This window comes from Bombina bombina, chromosome 1 (assembly GCF_027579735.1).
Source record: "Bombina bombina isolate aBomBom1 chromosome 1, aBomBom1.pri, whole genome shotgun sequence".
Classification (NCBI taxonomy): Eukaryota; Metazoa; Chordata; class Amphibia; order Anura; family Bombinatoridae; genus Bombina; species Bombina bombina.
The window spans coordinates 719,228,498-719,251,998 of record NC_069499.1 but is presented as its reverse complement, the minus strand read 5'-3'; the positions used below and the strand labels follow the sequence as shown (position 1 = coordinate 719,251,998).

Genomic DNA, 23,501 nt, shown 5'->3' with positions numbered 1-23,501 from the left:
GACCCACTCCGGTCTGCGGAATGTCATCCCTTGTGACAGGTTGTCCAGGGACAGCCACCAACGGAGTGAGTCTCTGGTCCTCTGATTTACTTGTATCTTCGGAGACAAGTCTGTATAGTCCCCATTCCACTGACTGAGCATGCACAGTTGTAATGGTCTTAGATGAATGTGCGCAAAAGGAACTATGTCCATTGCCGCTACCATCAAACCGATCACTTCCATGCACTGCGCTATGGAAGGAAGAGGAACGGAATGAAGTATCCGACAAGAGTCTAGAAGTTTTGTTTTTCTGGCCTCTGTCAGAAAAATCCTCATTTCTAAGGAGTCTATTATTGTTCCCAAGAAGGGAACCCTTGTTGACGGAGATAGAGAACTCTTTTCCACGTTCACTTTCCATCCGTGAGATCTGAGAAAGGCCAGGACAATGTCCGTGTGAGCCTTTGCTTGAGGAAGGGACGACGCTTGAATCAGAATGTCGTCCAAGTAAGGTACTACAGCAATGCCCCTTGGTCTTAGCACAGCTAGAAGGGACCCTAGTACCTTTGTGAAAATCCTTGGAGCAGTGGCTAATCCGAAAGGAAGCGCCACGAACTGGTAATGCTTTTCCAGGAATGCGAACCTTAGGAACCGATGATGTTCCTTGTGGATAGGAATATGTAGATACGCATCCTTTAAATCCACTGTGGTCATGAATTGACCTTCCTGGATGGAAGGAAGAATAGTTCGAATGGTTTCCATCTTGAACGATGGAACCTTGAGAAACTTGTTTAAGATCTTGAGATCTAAGATTGGTCTGAACGTTCCCTCTTTTTTGGGAACTATGAACAGATTGGAGTAGAACCCCATCCCTTGTTCTCTTAATGGAACAGGATGAATCACTCCCATTTTTAACAGGTCTTCTACACAATGTAAGAATGCCTGTCTTTTTATGTGGTCTGAAGACAACTGAGACCTGTGGAACCTCCCCCTTGGGGGAAGCCCCTTGAATTCCAGAAGATAACCTTGGGAGACTATTTCTAGCGCCCAAGGATCCAGAACATCTCTTGCCCAAGCCTGAGCGAAGAGAGAGAGTCTGCCCCCCACCAGATCCGGTCCCGGATCGGGGGCCAACATTTCATGCTGTCTTGGTAGCAGTGGCAGGTTTCTTGGCCTGCTTTCCCTTGTTCCAGCCTTGCATTGGTCTCCAAGCTGGCTTGGCTTGAGAAGTATTACCCTCTTGCTTAGAGGACGTAGCACTTTGGGCTGGTCCATTTCTACGAAAGGGACGAAAATTAGGTTTATTTTTTGCCTTGAAAGGCCGATCCTGAGGAAGGGCGTGGCCCTTACCCCCAGTGATATCAGAGATAATCTCTTTCAAGTCAGGGCCAAACAGCGTTTTCCCCTTGAAAGGAATGTTAAGTAGCTTGTTCTTGGAAGACGCATCAGCTGACCAAGATTTCAACCAAAGCGCTCTGCGCGCCACAATAGCAAACCCAGAATTCTTAGCCGCTAACCTAGCCAATTGCAAAGTGGCGTCTAGGGTGAAAGAATTAGCCAATTTGAGAGCATTGATTCTGTCCATAATCTCCTCATAAGGAGGAGAATCACTATCGACCGCCTTTATCAGCTCATCGAACCAGAAACATGCGGCTGTAGCTACAGGGACAATGCATGAAATTGGTTGTAGAAGGTAACCCTGCTGAACAAACATCTTTTTAAGTAAACCTTCTAATTTTTTATCCATAGGATCTTTGAAAGCACAACTATCCTCTATGGGTATAGTGGTGCGTTTGTTTAAAGTGGAAACCGCTCCCTCGACCTTGGGGACTGTCTGCCATAAGTCCTTTCTGGGGTCGACCATAGGAAACAATTTTTTAAATATGGGGGGAGGGACGAAAGGAATACCGGGCCTTTCCCATTCTTTATTAACAATGTCCGCCACCCGCTTGGGTATAGGAAAAGCTTCTGGGAGCCCCGGGACCTCTAGGAACTTGTCCATTTTACATAGTTTCTCTGGGATGACCAACTTGTCACAATCATCCAGAGTGGATAATACCTCCTTAAGCAGAATGCGGAGATGTTCCAACTTAAATTTAAACGTAATCACATCAGGTTCAGCTTGTTGAGAAATGTTCCCTGAATCAGTAATTTCTCCCTCAGACAAAACCTCCCTGGCCCCATCAGACTGGGTTAGGGGCCCTTCAGAACCATTATTATCAGCGTCGTCATGCTCTTCAGTATCTAAAACAGAGCAGTCGCGCTTACGCTGATAAGTGTTCATTTTGGCTAAAATGTTTTTGACAGAATTATCCATTACAGCCGTTAATTGTTGCATAGTAAGGAGTATTGGCGCGCTAGATGTACTAGGGGCCTCCTGAGTGGGCAAGACTCGTGTAGACGAAGGAGGGAATGATGCAGTACCATGCTTACTCCCCTCACTTGAGGAATCATCTTGGGCATCATTGTCATTGTCACATAAATCACATTTATTTAAATGAATGGGAATTCTGGCTTCCCCACATTCAGAACACAGTCTATCTGGTAGTTCAGACATGTTAAACAGGCATAAACTTGATAACAAAGTACAAAAAACGTTTTAAAATAAAACCGTTACTGTCACTTTAAATTTTAAACTGAACACACTTTATTACTGTAATTGCGAAAAAACATGAAGGAATTGTTCAAAATTCACCAAATTTTCACCACAGTGTCTTAAAGCCTTAAAAGTATTGCACACCAAATTTGGAAGCTTTAACCCTTAAAATAACGGAACCGGAGCCGTTTTTAACTTTAACCCCTTTACAGTCCCTGGTATCTGCTTTGCTGAGACCCAACCAAGCCCAAAGGGGAATACGATACCAAATGACGCCTTCAGAAAGTCTTTTCTAAGTATCAGAGCTCCTCTCACATGCGACTGCATGTCATGCCTCTCAAAAACAAGTGCGCAACACCGGCGCGAAAATGAGGCTCTGCCTATGATTTGGGAAAGCCCCTAAAGAATAAGGTGTCTAAAACAGTGCCTGCCGATATTATTATATCAAAATACCCAGAATAAATGATTCCTCAAGGCTAAATATGTGTTAATAATGAATCGATTTAGCCCAGAAAAAGTCTACAGTCTTAATAAGCCCTTGTGAAGCCCTTATTTACGATCTTAATAAACATGGCTTACCGGATCCCATAGGGAAAATGACAGCTTCCAGCATTACATCGTCTTGTTAGAATGTGTCATACCTCAAGCAGCAAGAGACTGCTCACTGTTCCCACAACTGAAGTTAATTGCTCTCAACAGTCCTGTGTGGAACAGCCATGGATTTTAGTGACGGTTGCTAAAATCATTTTCCTCATACAAACAGAAATCTTCATCTCTTTTCTGTTTCTGAGTAAATAGTACATACCAGCACTATTTCAAAATAGCAAACTCTTGATTGAATAATAAAAACTACAGTTAAACACTAAAAAACTCTAAGCCATCTCCGTGGAGATGTTGCCTGTACAACGGCAAAGAGAATGACTGGGGTAGGCGGAGCCTAGGAGGGATTATGTGACCAGCTTTGCTGGGCTCTTTGCCATTTCCTGTTGGGGAAGAGAATATCCCACAAGTAAGGATGACGCCGTGGACCGGACACACCTATGTTGGAGAAATAGTATTTATAATATCCTTGTGCTCTGTAATACTCAGAGTTATCGTATTCGTTTTTTGATGTGGCCATCATAATTTGAAGAGCATAGGGTTATTATTGTTGCCGGTCTAGGCTATATATAATTACCATTTATGGTTGTAGCAAATCCACAAAGCACATAAACCATTATATATAATGGGTCTATAACCACAGTCCCATAGCTGATTGTTGTTTTTAGAGTCACACAACCATTTTTATCTTTATTTCCTTAAAGGAACAGTGTACACTGATTTTCATATAACTGCATGTAATAGACACTACTATAAAGAAGAATATGCAGAGATACTGATAAAAAAAATCCAGTATAAAACTTTTAAAAATTGACTTAAAAGCTGCCAGTTTAGCACTGTTGATGAGGTAGTCTGGGACACCCACTGAAAGGGGCTGGGTAAACAAAAAGAGCAGACACTCGCCTCCTCCTCCCTTCCTTGCACATGAAAAGACATAACATAAACAGGAGCCTGCAGGAGTCTGCAAACACGTGTATACATCTGACACTGTGGGGCTTGGTTAGGAGTCTAAATATCAGCACCAAGTTCTTAAAAAATAATCAAAACTAAACATTTTTATAAAAACACTACAAGATAGGCTATATAAATGGATCATCTACAAAACATTTATGCAAAGAAAAATCTAGTGTACAATGTCCCTAACTTTATTGTTTTAATCATATGTAAATACTCCTTGCAAAAATAAGCAGTATTCATTGGAAACACAAGAGTGCTATTACATGTACACTTTCCAGCCAGTACTATACTGATTAGTAATGTCTATTTCATTAGTTCAAAATACAGTATTGATATAAAGCACACATTAGCCTATGTTATTGCATATAGGCAGTATTCTAATTATTAATGGTGTCATTGGTCACATATTTATTTAGAATGTTGATAAAAGTACAGAATCAACAGGCAGGAATTAGTATCAGGCAGGAAAAGATTATTGCCCTTGGCAAAAGTCAGAATCAGGCATGGAGTTACACACAGGAAATTATAATCATCAGAATATATAAGTTGCTGGGGAAGGCACTGATGAAATCTACTGCTTTCCTTTTAAACTAAATGGGACCTGCTGCAGCCGCTAATAAGCTAATCGTCCAGTAGCCCTTTGTACTGGCAACGTGAGCACGTCTGGCTCACTCCTTTATTCACATAAATAAAAGTAGTTATGTGTGCAGGACATGAAGCAATTAGTCGCAAATGAATTGCTCTTGCAATAAAAAGCTCCATTCCTGTCAGAGTTCCAGTGTGGCTTTTGGGCTAAAAGAAGACACACACATACCTCTCCATCCATTTATCTAACGTTTTTCAAATGTGTTTGTGGCACAAAATCCCCCAAACCTTGCATGGGGACACTTGTACACTACATTTGTCTGCACATTTTTTACTTTCAGATTTTACACTTTGGAAAACCATATCTTTGTCTGTCTGGAGATCTGATTGCTGTATGCGTGACCAATTCTGTCTCAGTGTTATCAGTTCACATGTTAATAAACCAGATCATTTTTTATTAAAAAAAAGCTAGAGTTTTAAGAATAGTAATAAAAAATAATCAAAATCATGTACACATCATGAATTACTATTACTGGTTAATTATTAATACTGAATTAATTATCTGTCATGTCTTACTTTCTCTTTTGCATCATTTGTTCCTGCATGAAGATTTATGAAAATCCTTGCAAAATACTACTTAAAAAGCCTGGGATACACCTGTTTCTTTGTTGGTTTTAAATTTACTTCCTTGCTTGGATTCAAAAATCCATCTTGAACCCACAAATATCATAGACATAACTTGGGTGTTTTTCATATTGATCTCATGGCTTCACCAAACAACCGAGTTGCTATATAGTGTGAATTCAAATGTTTTCTGTCACCTTTTCTTTTTCAATGTTTTATTTAAAGGGATATAAGCCCAAACATTTTCTTTTGGGATGCATACAGTTTTTAAAAAGATTCCAATTTGCTTCTATTATGGAGTTTACTTTATTTTCATGGTATTCTTTGTTGAAGAGATAACTTGGTAGATGTACAGAGAACAATATGGCAGGAAATAGTGCTGCCATCTAGTGCTCTTGCAAATGGATAACATTCTTGCAAAACTGCTGCCAAATATTGTTCTAAACATGTGCACACGCCTGAGCTTACATCCCTGCATTTCCATCAAAGATACCAAGAGAGCAAAAAAAATGATAACAGAGGTAAAGAAGAAAGTTGTTGCATGTTCTGTTTGAATCATGAAAGAAAAATAATGGGTTTCATATCCATTAAACCCTTTTGATGCGCCAAGCTAGATCGTCATGCACATCACAGCCTGCTGGCACATTACGAGCCCTTTTCGTCATGCAGAGGGATTGCCGTTAAAATGCTGTTTTCATTGGTGGCCTAGTGGGAGGCACAGTTTCATGGGAGTGCCGGTGACTTTACTACGTACATACGTGGTGGCGTCAAAAAGGGGCTGAACTAAGTAGCTGCAAGGGAGCTGGATGGGGGGAGGTTATTCAAACCCCTCAATCTCAGCTCTCTTAGCAGCTACAAACCTCCAAGACCCCTCATTTGGAAACTAATTGTCTGCTCTTTAAAAATAAAACAAGTAAAAAAGCACTTGGGGATTTGCTTGAGCCTGTTACATTATATACACAATAAAAAAATCTGATATGTCTAGAGACCCTTAATACAGGTTATTTTTAGTAGACAAGTCTCTTTTATAAAATATATATGAATTTTGTCTCTAATCTATATTATAACCCCCCAAAAGCCCATATGGGTCACTATTTCACATGTGACTACCCTTGATGACAATTTAGCAAGGTGATCACAGTAACGGCAGTGGTCACTTAGCCATTTTCAATATTTATTTACTAAAATCTATGCAAAAATTATATTTTTTGCAGTTTTTGCTGCAGATATCTCACATGCCATGAATTATTAATATAATAATGGTATATTGTGAATCTGCTGGGCCTGCTGAAAAAAACAATATATTTTTTGTGTGGGTCACTCACTTAAATTTGACTCATAATAGGGTTTAAATGTAGCCAAAGAAAGCTAAAATTTGGCTCAGCACTGGGGTAAAAAAAGGCTTATAATATACAAACGAGTAGCAGCACGACTTTTTCCAGTATCACAAAACTTGTTCATTAGAACAACAACATAAAAACATATCACAACATTTTGGTCCAAATGACCTTAATCATGACCTACAACAAAATAAAACTTTCATTATTCAGATAGGACTTTTAATTTTAATCAACTTTCCAATTTACTTTTATCATCAAATTTTCTTTTTTCTCTTGGTATTCTTAGTTTAAACTAAACATAGGTAGTCTCATATGCTAATTTCTAAGCCTTTGAGGGCTGCCTCTTATCACATGCTTTTTAAATCTCTTTTCAACACAAAGAGACAGAAAGTACACGTGGGCCATATAGATAACACTGTGTTCAGGCACAGGGGGTTATTTAAGATCTAGCACAATACAATGCTAAATTTAAGACAATAGATAATAAACAGTCAGAGTCATGTGATCAGGGGGCTGGAAGAAGGTTCCTAGATACAAGGTAATCACAGAGGTAACAAATATATTAATATAACTGTGTTGGTTGTGCAAAACCGGGGAATGGGTAATAAAGGGATTATCTATCTTTTAAAACAATAACAATTCTATTGTAGACTGTCCCTTTAAGGTCATTTGGACTGAAGTGTTGTGATATGTTTTTATCTTGATCCAATAAACAAGTTTGTGATACTGGAAGAAGTGGTGCTGCTACTCCTTTGGATATAGTCTATGTTTGGGGTAAGTGCAGAGCCCTCTAGTGGCACTTACATTTGCAAAGGCACTGGTCATTTGATTTATAAAGTGAAAAAAATGCTTAGCAGGGAAAGGGTTAAAGGAAATCTCAAACTTTAACTCAGTGCTCTCCTAATCCCAATTATACACCTGTTATTATTAAATTCAGTATTTTTTTTAGGTGCGCTTGCTTGCAGCCTCTACGTGGGAGATTGCAGGATTTCAATTATCCAATCAGCAAATACTTATAACTTTCAAGTAGAAATTAAACTGGCATTAATTAAAGATTTTTGCCATTGATTATAATATAGTTTTAAATTAAAGTTCATCAATATAAAGTAACATTAAAGGGACAGTAAAGTCAAAATTAAACTTTCATGATTCAGATGGAGCATGCAATTTTAAGCAACTTTCCAATGTACTTCTGTTATCAATTTTCTCTTGGTATCTTTTATTGAAGAGTAAAACAGGGTAGGCTCATAAGAGCTCAGGAGTGTGCACGTGTCTTTAGTAACATATGGCACTGAATGGCAGCAGTGTTTTGAAACATTATTTGTAGCCTTGTTATACAATGTTGCAAAACACGGCTGCCATATGTTACTAAAGACACGTGCACACTCCTAAACTCTTATGAGCCTACCTAGTTTTACTCTTCAATAAAAGATACAAATAAAACAAAGCTAGATTGATAACAGAAGTAAATTGGAAACATGTTTAAAATTGCATACTCTATCTGAATCATGAAAGTTTAATTTTGACTTTACTGTCCCTTTAACACACTCAATATGAAGCAGCGCTTCTAATGGACTAACTGGGCTATAGAAATAGACGTGATATTATATGACACAATAAACACTCTAGGATGATTGAAGTAGCTAGCTGCAATGCCTTTTGTACTGGTTTATATCCCTAATACTAATACCAATAAAAACTGTTAAAAGTGTTGCAATATTAAATTATAATAAAATATAAAATGTGACAAAATACTAAATTAAAAATATATGCCAATAAAAGCAGTGAATGTCCACAAATGTCCAAAAAATGTATCCACATAAGAGTTTTTGACACAGTACCGTAGTTGGTAGATGGTATAATCGCTTTTAAAGTACCCATGTACCACACAGTGTGTAAAGATGTTACTTTCTTGATACTTTGCTTGTTCTATGCAGCCTCCCCAGAAACTTGCGACAGTACTCCAGTCTCCGGTCTGAATAACTAAAAAAGGGAACAAGAAGGGGACAGGCGCAACAATGACTCAAAGTCTCTGTTTATTTCATACACACGTAAAACATACAATATTGCACTTACAGGATTGCAATAGGTTATTCGCCTTTTGGTTAAAAGTGATTCGATTCTCCTGGTTAACAGTGCATAATCACCATAGGTAGTTTTGCCACACTTCTCCTTAGATGGAGTTTTCGTTTGCAGCGGTCTGGTCTCCTTTTAACCGCACTATGTGCGGACGCTATTACACTCGGTTTGTCCTTTCAATCTCAGACATTTGGAAGCCTGAGATTGAAAGGACAAACCAAGTGCAATAGCGTCCGCACATAGTGCGGTTAAAAGGAGACCAGACCGCTGCAAACGAAAACTCCATCTAAGGAGAAGTGTGGCAAAACTACCTATGGTGATTATGCACTGTTAACCAGGAGAATCGAATCACTTTTAACCAAAAGGCGAATAACCTATTGCAATCCTGTAAGTGCAATATTGTATGTTTTACGTGTGTATGAAATAAATGGAGACTTTGAGTCGTTGTTGCACCTGTCCCCTTCTTGTTCCCTTTTTTACTGTCCCTTTAAAGTGCAAAATGAAAATGCCGTAACATGTTAGAGTATTTTATTATTGCACTATTCCTTGCATATAACTGTGTTTAATCCTTTCAAGGGACTTAAACACATAGTAAATGTCAACTCCAGAAAAGCAATGTACTTAGAGTTGCCACCTCAGCCATGTTTTCCTGGACACTTATGAGTTACACATGCTGCAGGGTGTGCAGGGAGGAACATGTATTGTGTTTCTAGACAGCACTATTCATATACATATTCCTCCCTGCACACCCTGCAGCATGTGTAACTTATAAGTGTCTAGGAAAACATGGCTGAGGTGGCAAGCCTAAATGTACTACTGGGAACTCGCTGAATACATATTGTGAGCCAGTGACAAGTAGGGTTGCCACCTCGGCCATATTTTCCTTGACACATATAAGTTATAAATGTGCAGGGTATGCAGAGAGGAACCTGACTAGTGCTATTCAGTGTCACTATTTGTGTGCTCACCAGGGTTGAAATTCATGTTCCTACCTGCACACCCTTTATCAAGTATAACTCATAAGTGTCCATGAAAACATGGCTGAGGGGGCAACCCTAGTGGTAAGAGGTATAAATGTGTAGCAACTTATGAGTTACACATACTGCAGGGAGGAAAATAAATAGAACTGTCCAGAAACACAATACATGTTCCTCCCTGGACACCCTACAGCATGTGTAACTCATAAGTAGGATTACCATATTGCGGCTTTAAAAAGGGACACATATGAAAAATACATATGTCAGGGCTGTTTAAGGAAATGTTTTGTATAAGAACCCTGACATATGTATTTTCCTTATGTGTCCCTTTTAAAAGCGGCAATATAGTAACCCTAGTCATAAGTGTCCAGGAAAACATGGCTGAGGTGGCTACACTAGGGTTAAAGTAAATTGAAAATTCTCTAAAAATTGCCTGTACTATCTGAATCATGAGTTTAATATTTACTTTCAAGCCTCTAAATGTTTTTTGTTCAATGGTTTATTTTCATACATATGGTTGGAAGAAGGGTAAGCGCATTCTTTCTTCTGTGAATCTTTTCTCATTAATTAGTCTGTGAGCACATTGTAGCAAGGTTTAAAATAAATCATTGCTATATTACTTCAGCTTCCTGTATCACCTAGCGTGTGCTGTAAGCAGCCTGGTTTCCTGAGGTTTAATTGTCTGCTCTATACTACCAGCTTCTCACTTCTCAGTCAGATACACTAATTTTAGAAGATGATGAAGGAGGCATCAATTAGCTGAAATCTAGGGCTCCAAATGCAAAACATTGTTAAACAGTGTGAAAATGAGTCATCCTGTGTGTGTATTACTAGCAGTCATGGCAGGTAGCTTTTAGCACAGCAGTTGTATAAGTACTCTCAATGTTAGCAATTCAGCTGGAGGTGATTTATACAAGTGATCATTTTTATGCATTTTATTCTAAACATTGGTTCTGCACACAGTAGTTCTGCCCTCTCTTGCCCGTGCTCTCAATTTTTGGGCTCTGAATTACTTCTATGCACCTTGCGTGCTTTCATGTCATCGTATGGATGATTTTTGTATATTTTTTTACTTGTGTGACAGTGTACACCTTACAAGGTTTGATTTATTACCCTGTAATGGTAAAGTAAATGAATGTATATAGTAGGTTATTTGTAATTAAATGGCTAACTGTATGAATGTACATATTTTCACCTGTCTTATGGGCGGAGCATAATAGAGTATTTACTCTCTTAAAGACTAACATTCCAACAGCCCTGAGGAAGTCCCGTCTATCACCGGACGCAGGGGGTGAAACGCGCGTAGGCATTGGTTGTCTGCACTACGTGACCCTGCCCATTACTTCACAACGGATTATTGATGTGCTTTACACCGCTGATGTTTAGCGGTTCTTTTGAGGCAATACAAACCGTTTGACCTGATGAGGAATCAAGGCATGTCGAGTCACAACTCAGCTTTAACTCCACGTGAATACAAATAAGTGTCTGGATACTTATTCAATTGTGGGACTGTGACTTTTTGCGCTGGAAGTGGGACTTTTATGTCTTACCAGTGATTTTGTCTCTCGTATACCGCACACACTGTGGAAGGTTGGCTTATGGAAACGACATTGTTACGTAGAGAACTTTGCTACAGCATGAACTAATTTGCTGCTACTAATATTTACTGCTTTTGTATATGTGCCTGCTTGCATGTATCTGGCTATTTGCGCTAGCTATTATTGGCTGCCTATGTACAACATTTTGCTGTTTCATGTATTTATATGCCTCATTTTGTAAGGATATTATGATCCACTTAGAACCCATTACGTGAACCTGCCCAGGTTTATCCTCCTATACGTTTGATAATGGGTTCTGTGTGCAGCAGGGTGTAGTGGTTCTGTTTTACCCTTGCAAATCTGTTACTGCCGATGTGTTACTGCCGATTATATATATATATATATATATATATATATATATATATATACTATATGTGGGCCCAGGTTAGTCACGTGACTTATCTCATTTTGTTTTTACTATTTGTGTTGTTTTGCACTGTGCACATTTATGTTGCTCTATTGATGTGTATTGTATATTGGGTATTCTACCTATTTAGAGCCTTAGGGCGCGATCCGATATAGATCGCAGTTTGCGGCGCAAGCGAGGGAACCGGCGTCGCCCGCAGTTTCAGCTCGCAACTCGAGCTATCCCATATAAGTCGCCGTCAGATGCTAACGTGCCGTAAGTCTGACAAACCAGCGATGTCCAGAAATCTGCGCAAGTACAAATTTCTGGCGTCGCCAGTGACTTGCGGCACGTTAGAAACTGCCGGCGCCTATAAAACCTGACTAAAGTCTAAAACACCCGCACTGTCTAACACGCCTCCCTAACATAGCCCGACAAGTCTAACACGCCTCCCTAACATAGCCCGACACGTCTAACCCTCTATCCGCTATCCCCCCTCACTAGCCTAACAATAAAAAAGCTATTAACCCCTAAACCGCCGCTCCCGTACCCCGCCGCAACCTAATAAAGTTATTAACCCCTAAACCGCCGCTCCCTTACCCCGCCGCCAGCTATATTATATCTATAACCCCCTAAAGTGAGCCCCTAACACCGCCGCCATCTATATTAAAATTATTAACCCCTAATGTAAGCCCCTTACACCGCCGCCATCTCTATTAAAATGATTAACCCCTTATTTAATCTACCTACCCCGCCGCCAGCTATATTATCTATATTAACCCTAAGTATATTATAGTTAATATAGGTATTACATTATATATATTAACTATATTAACCCTAATTATATTAGGGTTAATATAGTTAATATAGTTACTATAGTATTTATATTAACTCTATCTAACCCTAACACCCCTAACTAAATTTATATTAAATTAATCTAATTCATTTATAAACTAAAATATTCCTATTTAAATCTAAATACTTACCTATAAAATAAACCCTAAGATAGCTACAATATAATTATTAATTATATTGTAGCTATCTTAGGGTTTATTTTATAGGTAAGTCAACCGCGATCTGCTAAAATAAGTGGATCATTGGGAACAAATTAAAGGGGAGACATTTTTTGAGTAAACTGTCCCTTTAAGTATGCACCGTACACCAGCATTTTAAACACATCACTTGCTCAGAGAGCCTAAGGTGATTGTACCATCTGGTAATAACTCAATTTGTTAATTGCTAACATGATACAAGCCCCACTGATCATCTGAGCAGCTGCATTAGTTAAAATATGGGTGCAGTGACAATATCTAGCTATGCTTCACATGCACATGCAGAGCAAAATGTTAACGCTAAAACAGTGATAACTTTTACTAGAAGCTGATTTGCCAATACATGTGTGAGTGTGTATGTATATGTTATGGGTAAAATCAGATATTGGGTAATCCTAGCATTACCCGGGTAATGCTAGGATTACCCATGCGGCTTTGGGTAAAGCCTGATGTAAGATTATAAATGCCCCCCTCCCCCTGTAAATCTCATTCTCCAAGGTTCACTTGGGGTGGGTGCCAGAGGATCGGTGGGGCAAAAATAAATAAATAGTGTAGATTGGGGAATTACAACATCAGGCTTTACCCACAGCCACTTGGGTAGTCCTAGCATTACCCGGATTTCGTACTTTACCCGTAACAAATATATGAGACTGTGTGTGTGGATGAAAGTGTGCGTGTGTCTAAGAGAGTATGTGTACATGTATGGACGTGAGTGTATGAGAGTGTGAGAGTGTAGAATGAGATAATGTGGGAGAATATGAATGTGTTTGTCTGTGTTCAGCCTGTATATATGTGTATGTAGGAGACTGTGTTTATGTACGAGACTGTGTGTTTGAATGTGTGTGTGTACACTCTGTGTGTATGAGGGTGTGTGTGAGAAAATGTGTGTGTGTGCATATTTATTTGAGTATGTATATGAATGTGTTTGTCTGTGTCCTGCCTGTGTATGTATAAGAATATGTGTGAATGAGATTGTGTGTGTGTGTGCAATGTGTGTCTGAGAGAGTGTGTTTACATGGATGGAAGAGAGTGTGTAGTATGAGACTTTATGTGTGCATGAGTCTGAATGTGTCTATGTGTGTGTGTGATAGAATGTGTGTATGAGTGTGTATATGAATGTTTTTGTCTGTGAAAGTATGTGTTTGTATCTATAATAGTGTGTGTGTGTGTGTGTGTGTGTTAGAGTGTGTCTCTGTCTCCGTCTTTGTGTATCTGTCTACCAGTGTGTGTTTTTCCTCTCTCATTCTATATCTCTGCCTATGCGAGAGTGTGTGTGTGTGAGTGGGTCTGTCTGTCTGCCAGTGTACATGTGTCTGTGTGTGTATATCTCCCTGTCTGTGTCTGTCTGTCAGCCACTACCTTTCTGTGTGTTGGTCTATCTATGTCTCTGCCTCTGTGTGTAAGTATGTCTCTCGGTCTCTGCCTAACTCAGCTTGCTGCCAGCATGCCATCTGAAAAATAAACTCTTCTCAGGTGAAAGAATAAGTTAATATTAATTTAAACTATATTGGTATACACATTGTGTTTAGATGTAATACAAGTGTATAATAGAAGCTTATATGCACATAATTAAAATGAAGCTCCAAAGAGCTCACAAAAATTGAATGATATTGCATTTGGTTTGCATGTGGCCTCACTAACCATAGACCCCCCCATTTACTTCAAATATAACATCACATTTACAATGTAATTGGTTTCCTTCTGTAATGGAACATTAAAAAATATATACATGTTTCCTTCCTCCCTTTTTTCTCTCTCTTCTTGCTAGCGTCCTGGACAAATACCATAAAGATTGTTCAAAGTGGAATGGGGACCGGAAGGGGAGGAGGCACGGAGCAGCCCTGCTGTAGCTCAGTTGGGAAAGAGCTAAGCTCCCTAGAAGTACTATATCTACTCCCTGACCACCCCAATACTCCATTCTACTATCATCATCTCCCGAAGATCCATAAAAACCATACTACACCCCCTGGGAGACCAATAATTGCTGGGATAAATAGTCTTAAGGATCGCCTGTCCGAATATGTAGATATTCAGTTACAAAAATATGTCATCAAGTTACCATCCTATATCAGAGACACTACTGACTTGCTAAACAAAATGTTAACGGTTAAAAGAGGGGTACAACACCTTTGGTTAACATGTGATCTAGGGTCATTATTCTCTAACATTGACCATAAATTGGGTATAAATGCGGTAGGTAGCTACCTCGAAAATGATATATATTTACCATTCTCACAACAAGAATTTATTTTGACATGTATTGAATATATATTGTCTCATTATTACTTTCAATTCTTAGATGAGTACTATTTGCAGATCAAGGGAACGGCCATGGGTATCAGATTCGCCCCCAGCTTTGCCAATCTTTTTATGGGCAAATTTCAAGAAATATATACTGTATATATAATTCTGGTTGGGGGGCGAATCTGGTTTTCTATGGCCGTTACATAGATGATCTTATTTTTGTCTGAAACGGTTCTTTAGAGGATGCCACCTCATTTGTGAATAGTTTCAATTCCAACGATATGGGTCTTTCCTTCACACATAACAAAATTGACCAAAATAGAATTTTTGGATGTAACTCTAGAATGGACTTATGGGGGTGATGTCCTATTTTAAGGAAGTGGAGAGTAACAACTTTCTCCACTTCTCAAGCAACCATCTTAATAGCTGGAAGAGCAACATCCCCTACAGTCAATTCAGACGAATTAGGAGAAATTGTAGTACGATGGAACTTTATGATGTTCAATCTGAAATCTTAATAAAAAGATTTAGAGAGAAAGGATACCCGATGGAACTAATTAATGATGGCTATACCAAAGCGAGTAATGTAGCTAGAGATAGTATTCTTGCACCAAATTCAAAAGGGGTAAATAAGACAAAAAATGAAGAATACTCAAAGGACCCTGTGTTCATTACCCAATATAATTCAGAACATAAAGAAATAAGACGGATTCTCAATAAATATTGGCCTATAATTCTAAAAGATCCCATCCTTAAAAACGGTATAAATAAAAAACCCAAACTAGTGTTCCGTAGAGCACCAACCCTTAAACAGAAACTCGCGCCAAGTAAGGTGGTGATATCCAAAAAGAAGACTATACACAATCACAATTTCCCAACTACTAAAGAAAAGAGAATAGGTTCATACAGATGTAACAAAACTAGGTGTAACATGTGTAAACATATCACACATGGAAATAAAACTATAAAGTGCCATACCACATGGGAAATTATCACAATTGAAAGTAGAATCGATTGTGGGAGTGACTATATTATTTACGTACTTACGTACGAATGTGGCCTTCAATATTTAGGGTGCACTTGCAGAAAAATTCGAACCAGGTGGAGTGAACATTGGAGGAAAACTAAAAACCGCTCCATGAAACACAGTGTATCTAGGCATAGTACAGTCCAGCACAAGGGCAATCACCATACATACAAGATCACCCCCCTAGAACACATCCCCCATAATGTAGGTGCTAACAGATATGTTCGTCTATGCCAGAGGGAGACATATTGTATATATAAGTTCCAATCATTGTTTCCCTCTGGCTTAAACAAAGTGTTAGATTTAGCTGTTTTTTAGTGATGTTTTCATCATATATGACAGGGTTATTATTAATAAACCTATACATAAGACACCATGGCCTAGATTTAGAGTTTTGCGGCCAAAGGGGTGCGTTAGCTACGCATGTTTTTTTCCCCCCGCACCTTTTAAAAAACGCTGGTATTTAGAGTTTTCTGAAGGGCTGCGTTAGGCTCCAAAAAGGGAGCGTAGAGGCATATTTACCACCACTTCAACTCTCAATACCAGCGTTGCTTACGGTAGCAGCCAGCTTGAAACACGTGCTCATGCACGATTCCCCCATAGGAAACAATGGGGCAGTTTGAGCTGCAAAAAAACCTAACACCTGCAAAAAGCAGGGTTAAGCTCCCAAAGCAGCCCCATTGTTTCCTATGAGGAAACACTTCCTAAGTCTGCACCTAACACCCTAACATGAACCCTGAGTCTAAACACCCCTAACCTTACACTTATTAACCCCTAATCTGCCGCCCCCACTATCGCTGACCCCTGCATATTATTATTAACCCCTAATCTGCCGCTCCGTACACCGCCGCCACCTACATTATCCCTATGTACCCCTAATCTGCTGCCCTAACACCGCCGACTCCTATATTATATTTATTAACCCCTAATCTGCCGACCGGACCTCACCGCCACTATAATAAATGTATTAACCCCTAAAACGCCTCGCAAACCCTATAATAAATAGTATTAACCCCTAATCTGCCCTCCCTAACATCGCCGACACCTAACTTCAAGTATTAACCCCTAATCTGCCGACCGGACCTCGCCGCTACTCTAATAAATGTATTAACCCCTAAAGCTAACCCTAACCCTAACCCCCCTAAATTAAATATAATTTTAATCTAACGAAATAAATTATTTCTTATTAAATAAATTAAAGGGACACTGTACCCAAATTTTTTCTTTTGTGATTCAGATAGAGCATGCAATTTTAAGCAGCTTTCTAATTTACTTCTATTATCAATTTTTCTTCGTTCTCTTGATATCTTTATTTGAAAAAGAAGGCATCTAAGCTGAGGAGCCAGCAAATTTGTGGTTCAGAACCATGGACAGCAATTGTTTATTGGTGCTGCCCAATCAGCAAGGACAACCCAGGTTGTTCACTAAAAATGGGCCGGCATCTAAACTTAAATTCTTGCTTTTCAAATAAACATACCAAGAGAATGAAGAAAATTTGATAATAGGAGTACATTAGAAAGTTGCTTCAAATTGCAATCTCTATCTGAATCACAAAAGAAAAAATTTGGGTACAGTGTCCCTTTAATCCTATGTAAAGCTAAATACTTACCTGTAAAATAAAGCCTAATATAGCTACAATATTACGAATAATTATATTGTAGCTATTTTAGGATTTATATTTATTTTACAGGCAACTTTGTATTTATTTTAACTAGGTACAATAGCTATTAAATAGTTATTAAAGGGACATGAAACCCAATTTTTTTCTTTCATAATTTGGAAAGAACATGCAATTTTAAACAACTTTCTAATTTACTTCTATTATCTATTTTGCTTAATTCTCTTGATATTCTTTGCTGAAAAGCATATCTAGATAGCCTCAGTAGCTGTTGATTGGTGGCTGAACATAGATGCTTTGTGTGATTGGCTCACCTGTGTGCATTGCTATTTCTTAAACAAAGAATATCTAAAGAATGAAGCAAATTAGATAATAGAAGTAAATTGGAATCTTGTTTAAATTTGTATTCTCTAGCTGAACCATGAAATAAAATTTTTGGGTTTAATGTCCCTTTAACTATTTAATAGCTACCTAGTTAAAATAATTACAAAATTACCTGTAAAATAAATCCTAACCTAAGTTACAATTAAACCTAACACTACACTATCAATAAATAAATTAAATAAATTAACTACAATTACCTACAATTAAATCAACTAAACTAAATTACAAAAAAAAAAAGATTACAAGAATTTTAAACTAATTACACCTACTCTAAGCCCCCTAAAAAAATAACAAAGCCCCCCAAAATAAAAAATGCCCTACTCTATTCTAAAATAAAAAGTTAACAGCTCTATTACCTTACCAGCCCTTAAAAGGGCTTTTTACGGGGCATGCCCCAAAGAAATCAGCTCTTTTGCCTGTAAAAAAAACATACATATATATCAGGTTCACAATGCCGATGAGTTATATCACAATATTAAGAACAGTGTGAATTGATCAAGATTCGGCATATGGGAGCCAGCATAAGGACTGCCATACAGATAGTAAAAACTAAACTAACAATGTGTATATACTAAATATATAAAGGGAAATGGATTGGGAGGGACCCAGGTAGCAAGGCTCATAGTTTAGGTGAGAAAATTCCCTGGTAAAGAATATATGTTATTACAATTAGAAGGCTATAAATTGCCTAGAGGGCAAATATGCTAATGAGATAAAACATGATGCTCTGCTACAAATAAGGGAACGGTACCTGACTCTCTCAATCTAAAAATGGTCATGTATATTATTGGATTACTTGTAGGTGAAAACAGTGTGTAACCAAATAGATAGAATATTTATAGAACATTTTGAAGAAACTTCAAAATTTCTAGAAAAGAGTCATGGAATGTAAAAAGAAAAAAGAAAAGGATAGAAATGAAAGGGAAGAAAAAAGATAACAATTGTATATTGTGTTGAGGATACATGGAAACATATTAAATGTTAAAATAAAAATCTATAATAGAATGTAGAATAAAAGGGATAGAGAGTATTGGGGATATGAAGATAGGATGGCCCAGTGTATGTGATTTATCATTTATAGCTATAGATTTTTAATTTATATTGGCATTACTATACATATAAATCAACACCCAGGCATCTGTTGATGCCATGAGGATATCTAGTATTAAGTTTGACTATCCAAAAGACTTCTCTTCTGAGGAGTCTGGCTGTTCTAGCCCCTCCCCTCGCATTTTTCAATATTTTCTCAATCCCTATGAAGGAAAACTATGTGGTGCCTATGCCATGTTGGCAAAAATGTTTGGCAACTGGAGTCTTAGGTTCTTTTTCAGATAATGATAGAAGATGCTCTCCAAATCTGTCTTTTAATGAGCGTGTGGTGATTCCTGTGTATTGTTGATAACAATGTTGACATGTGATGAGGTATATCACGTATTGTGAGGTACAATCAATTCTTTGTTTGATTGTATAAGTCTCTTTAGTGTTAGTTGAGGTGAAAGTAAAGTTTTGTCAGTGAATTCACAGCTCTTACAAGGTCTATGTCCACATTTATAGGAGCCTGAATTCAGGCTCAACCAATTAGTTTGAGTCTGTTTCTTCTCTGAAAATTTTTTATTTGTCAAATCTCCAATTGAGAGGGCTTTTTTTGCAACATATTTAATCCCTTTGGAGACTATCGGCTAGATTTAGAGTTTTATCGGTAAAGACCCGCGTAGCTAACGCAGCTTTTTTTCCTACCGCTGCTTCCAAACAATGCTGGTATTTAGAGTTGTTTGAAGGGCTGCGTTAGGCTCCAAAAAGGGAGCGTTGAGCCGAATTTACCGCCACTTCAACCCTCAATACCAGCGTTGCTTACGGTAGCGGTAAGCTGGCAAAACGTGCTTGTGCACGATTCCCCCATAGGAAACAATGGGGCAGTTTGGGCTGAAAAAAAACACCTGCAAAAAAGCAGCGTTAAGCTCCCAACGCAGCCCCATTGTTTCCTATGGGGAAACACTTTCTAAGTCTGCACCTAACACCCTAACATGAACCCCGAGTCTAAACACCCCTAACCTTATACTTATTAACCCCTAATCTGCTGCCCCCGCTATCGCTGACACCTGCATTATACTATTAACCCCTAATCTGCCGCTCCGGACACCACCGCCACCTACATTATCCCTATCAACCCCTAATCTGCTGCCCCCAACATCCCCGACACCTACATAATATTTATTAACCCCTAATCTGCCCCCCCCACGTCGCCGTCACCTAACTTCAAGTATTAACCCCTAATCTGCCGACCGGACCTCGTCGCTACTATAATAAATGTATTAACCCCTAAAGCTAAGTCTAACCCTAACCCTAACACCCCCCTAAATTAAATATAATTTTAATCTAACGAAATAAATTAACTCTTATTAACTAAAGTATTCCTATTTAAAACTAAATACTTACCCGTAAAATAAACCCTAATATAGCTACAATATAACGAATAATTATATTGTAGCTATTTTAGGATTTATATTTATTTTACAGGCAACTTTGTATTTATTTTAATTAGGTACAATAGCTATTAAATAGTTATTAACTATTTAATAGCTACCTAGTTAAAATAATTACAAAATTACCTGTAAAATAAATCCTAACCTAAGTTACAATTAAACCTAACACTACACTATCATTAAATTAATTAAATAAATTAACTACCAATACCTACAATTAAATACAATTAAATAAACTAAACTAAATTACAAAAAAAAAAAAACACTAAATTACAGAAAATAAAAAAATATTACAAGAATTTTAAACTAATTACACCTAATCTAAGCCCCCTAATAAAATAAAAAAAAAACCCAAATAATAAAAGTCCCTACCCTATTCTACATTACAAAGTAATCAGCTCTTTTACCAGCCCTTAAAATCTTTATGTTGAGAAGAAACCGAGTGTAACAAACAATATAATTAATGTGAATAATGTGATAAAGGCAAATAGCTAGGAGGCTATGGGAAAAAAATATTAATGGCTTATGATACAGTGTTCTCCCCCGTACCTTTTTAATGGGAGCACCACTTGGCTGATTTTACTTACCACCCAGCTAAAAACAATAAGATACTATTAGCTAATATTAAAAAAAGGTAATGTTTCTTTCTTAAATTATCATTAAAGGATTCCAAAACTTTTTTTTCCCCACCTACTGACCATCAATATCATATGTAACATGTTTACATATCATCACATACCTATTTGTAGTCTGAAACAAAGTTTCTAAACATGAGAAATATTAATTTTAATTTTCGTCTATTACGTCATATCAGCCAACCCTCAAATATGGGAGGCGCACGATACAACAAACATAACAATAGTAATTTCAATAATTGCATGTCATTAACTTGTGATGTTGTCATATCGATTTGTCTACCCGCACATGCGCATATCCATTCCACTCCACATTGAGCCATAAGCAGGTCTGCATGTTTATTTCCAGTGACATTTGCTATGACGATTACTTAAAATCTCGCATGCGCATAGCGGCGATAATCCGCCATGTTGATAACTTGGGTTATCAGTCTCGATTGGAGGATTAGAAGTTATTGCCGGAGGTGGGTACGGAATTAAATTAAATTTCGGGTTACGATTTCTCAGAAAGGGTAAACATATGAAGCGCAATGATATTTTCAAAAAGTACATATTTATATTTATCTGGCTAATGGAGGTAAATTTTCTGATGGGTTTAGTGTCCCTTTAAAGGGACAGTCTACACCAGGATTTTTATTGTTTTAAAAGATAGATTATCCCTTAATTACCCATTCTCCAGTTTTGCATAACCAACACAGTTATATTAATACACTTTTTACCTCTGTGATTATCTTGTAACTAAGCCTCTTCAAACTGCCCCCTTAATTCAGTTCTTTTGACAGACTTGCATTTTAGCCAATCAGTGCCGACTCCTAGGTAACTCCACGTGCATGAGCACAATGTTATCTATGTGACACATATGAACTAACGCCCTTTTGTGGAAAAAAAACTGCCAAAATGCATTCAGATAAGAGGCAGCCTTCAACGTCTAAGAAATTAGCATATGAGCCTAGCTAGGTAAGCTGTCAACTAAGAACGCCAAGACAACAAAGCAAAATTTGTAATAAAAGTAAATTGGAAAGTTGTTTAAAATTACATGCCCTGTCTAAATCATGAAAGTTTATTTTGGACTAGACTGTCCCTTTAAATAAATTTATGTTAAATTATGCAATAAATGTGTGCTTTAGATACAATGTTATAATATTAAAAACTATTACATTGCCCACTCCCTGGCTACTTTATAATGCCAACCAGCTGGTAACATTTTCTGTGATGAACACTGTGGGACTTTACCATATTGAGAAGGTTTGAACTTCGTGAAGCATACTTTGATGAAGACTTGTGTTGCTATATATTTTTAAAACTAATCTCAAATAAGAATAAACTGTTGGAAATACAATGTATTTCAATATATCAGGCATTAGATCTAGTAAGGATTTTGAAGAGGATGAAATAGTGGTTGGTTTTTTGCTTTCAAGGGATGGTTTCCAGATCTTACTATGTTTTGATAAAATTTAGATGGGATTTGAGGATGTCAATAAAGTCTGACCTTCCCTCACCCCAGAGGAAATGAAATCAAATACAAAAATAAATCCCAGGTCTGCCACATTGCTTTATTCACCAAACCTACAGAAGAGTCCTTGTTCTCCAAAGCCCAAGAATGTCTCTGTTTCACAAAGCAGACAGAACTTGCAGCTAAGGTTTCTATCTGATAATAGCTGCCCATCTGAAGCAGTAACAGGACACTGCGGCAAATGGTGTCTGTTTCTATCCAATCTTTCAAGTCTGACTTTGATTTTTGTGGTTTATCCATAGTTTCGTAAAGGGACACTAAACCATAAAAATGCTAGATATATGATGCAGTCCAAACACACATTAGTATGAGAATAATATGCAGATGAGTTTTTTTAAATAATAGAAGTTGAATAAAAATGTAAGAAATAAGTGTAAATGTTTCAGTTTAATTATAGTAATGGGCATCACCATGTTGTAACTAAGTTATCCTAAATTGTTCTTCTTAAAGGGACATAAAACAAGTTGGGATAGAGACGAACATAATAATATGTACTTTAATTACTTTACCTGCAAATTTATAGAGCAGTGCCTCGCCATTAACCCTTTCTTTTTAGTTTCTGAATGGTAAAGCTCTAACTCCCCCAACACATTTCCTTCTATGGCAGTATCTATATCTATTGTTGTTTTGGTAGAATGCAAAAGTGCATAGGAATTATCTGCTGGAGCATGCCAAGAAGCTGTGAACTCAGTTGAAATACAGTGCCTTTGTCTAAACACTGATAAGAGGGGTGGAGTTGGCTGCTCCAGGCAGCTTAGCTATGTAATAAATTTGGCTTATTTTTGAAAATTATTTTAAAATACTTGCCAGCAATTGTTAAACAATTTTTTTATTCAAACTATTTTTAATTAATTAGCCCTTTTAGGA

At 37.7% G+C, this 23,501-nt stretch overlaps 1 protein-coding gene across 1 annotated transcript in view; it reads right to left on the bottom strand.

Annotated features, from left to right (window-relative positions):
• The window catches only part of C1H8orf48 (chromosome 1 C8orf48 homolog), a 135,444-nt gene extending 112,570 nt beyond the window's left edge, over positions 1–22,874 (bottom strand). The window contains exon 1 of the mRNA XM_053714533.1: positions 22,692–22,874. Within this exon, the coding sequence (XP_053570508.1) occupies positions 22,692–22,874 (183 nt within the window). The remainder of the gene's footprint in view (positions 1–22,691) is intronic.
• Between the last annotated feature and the right edge of the window lie 627 nt (positions 22,875–23,501).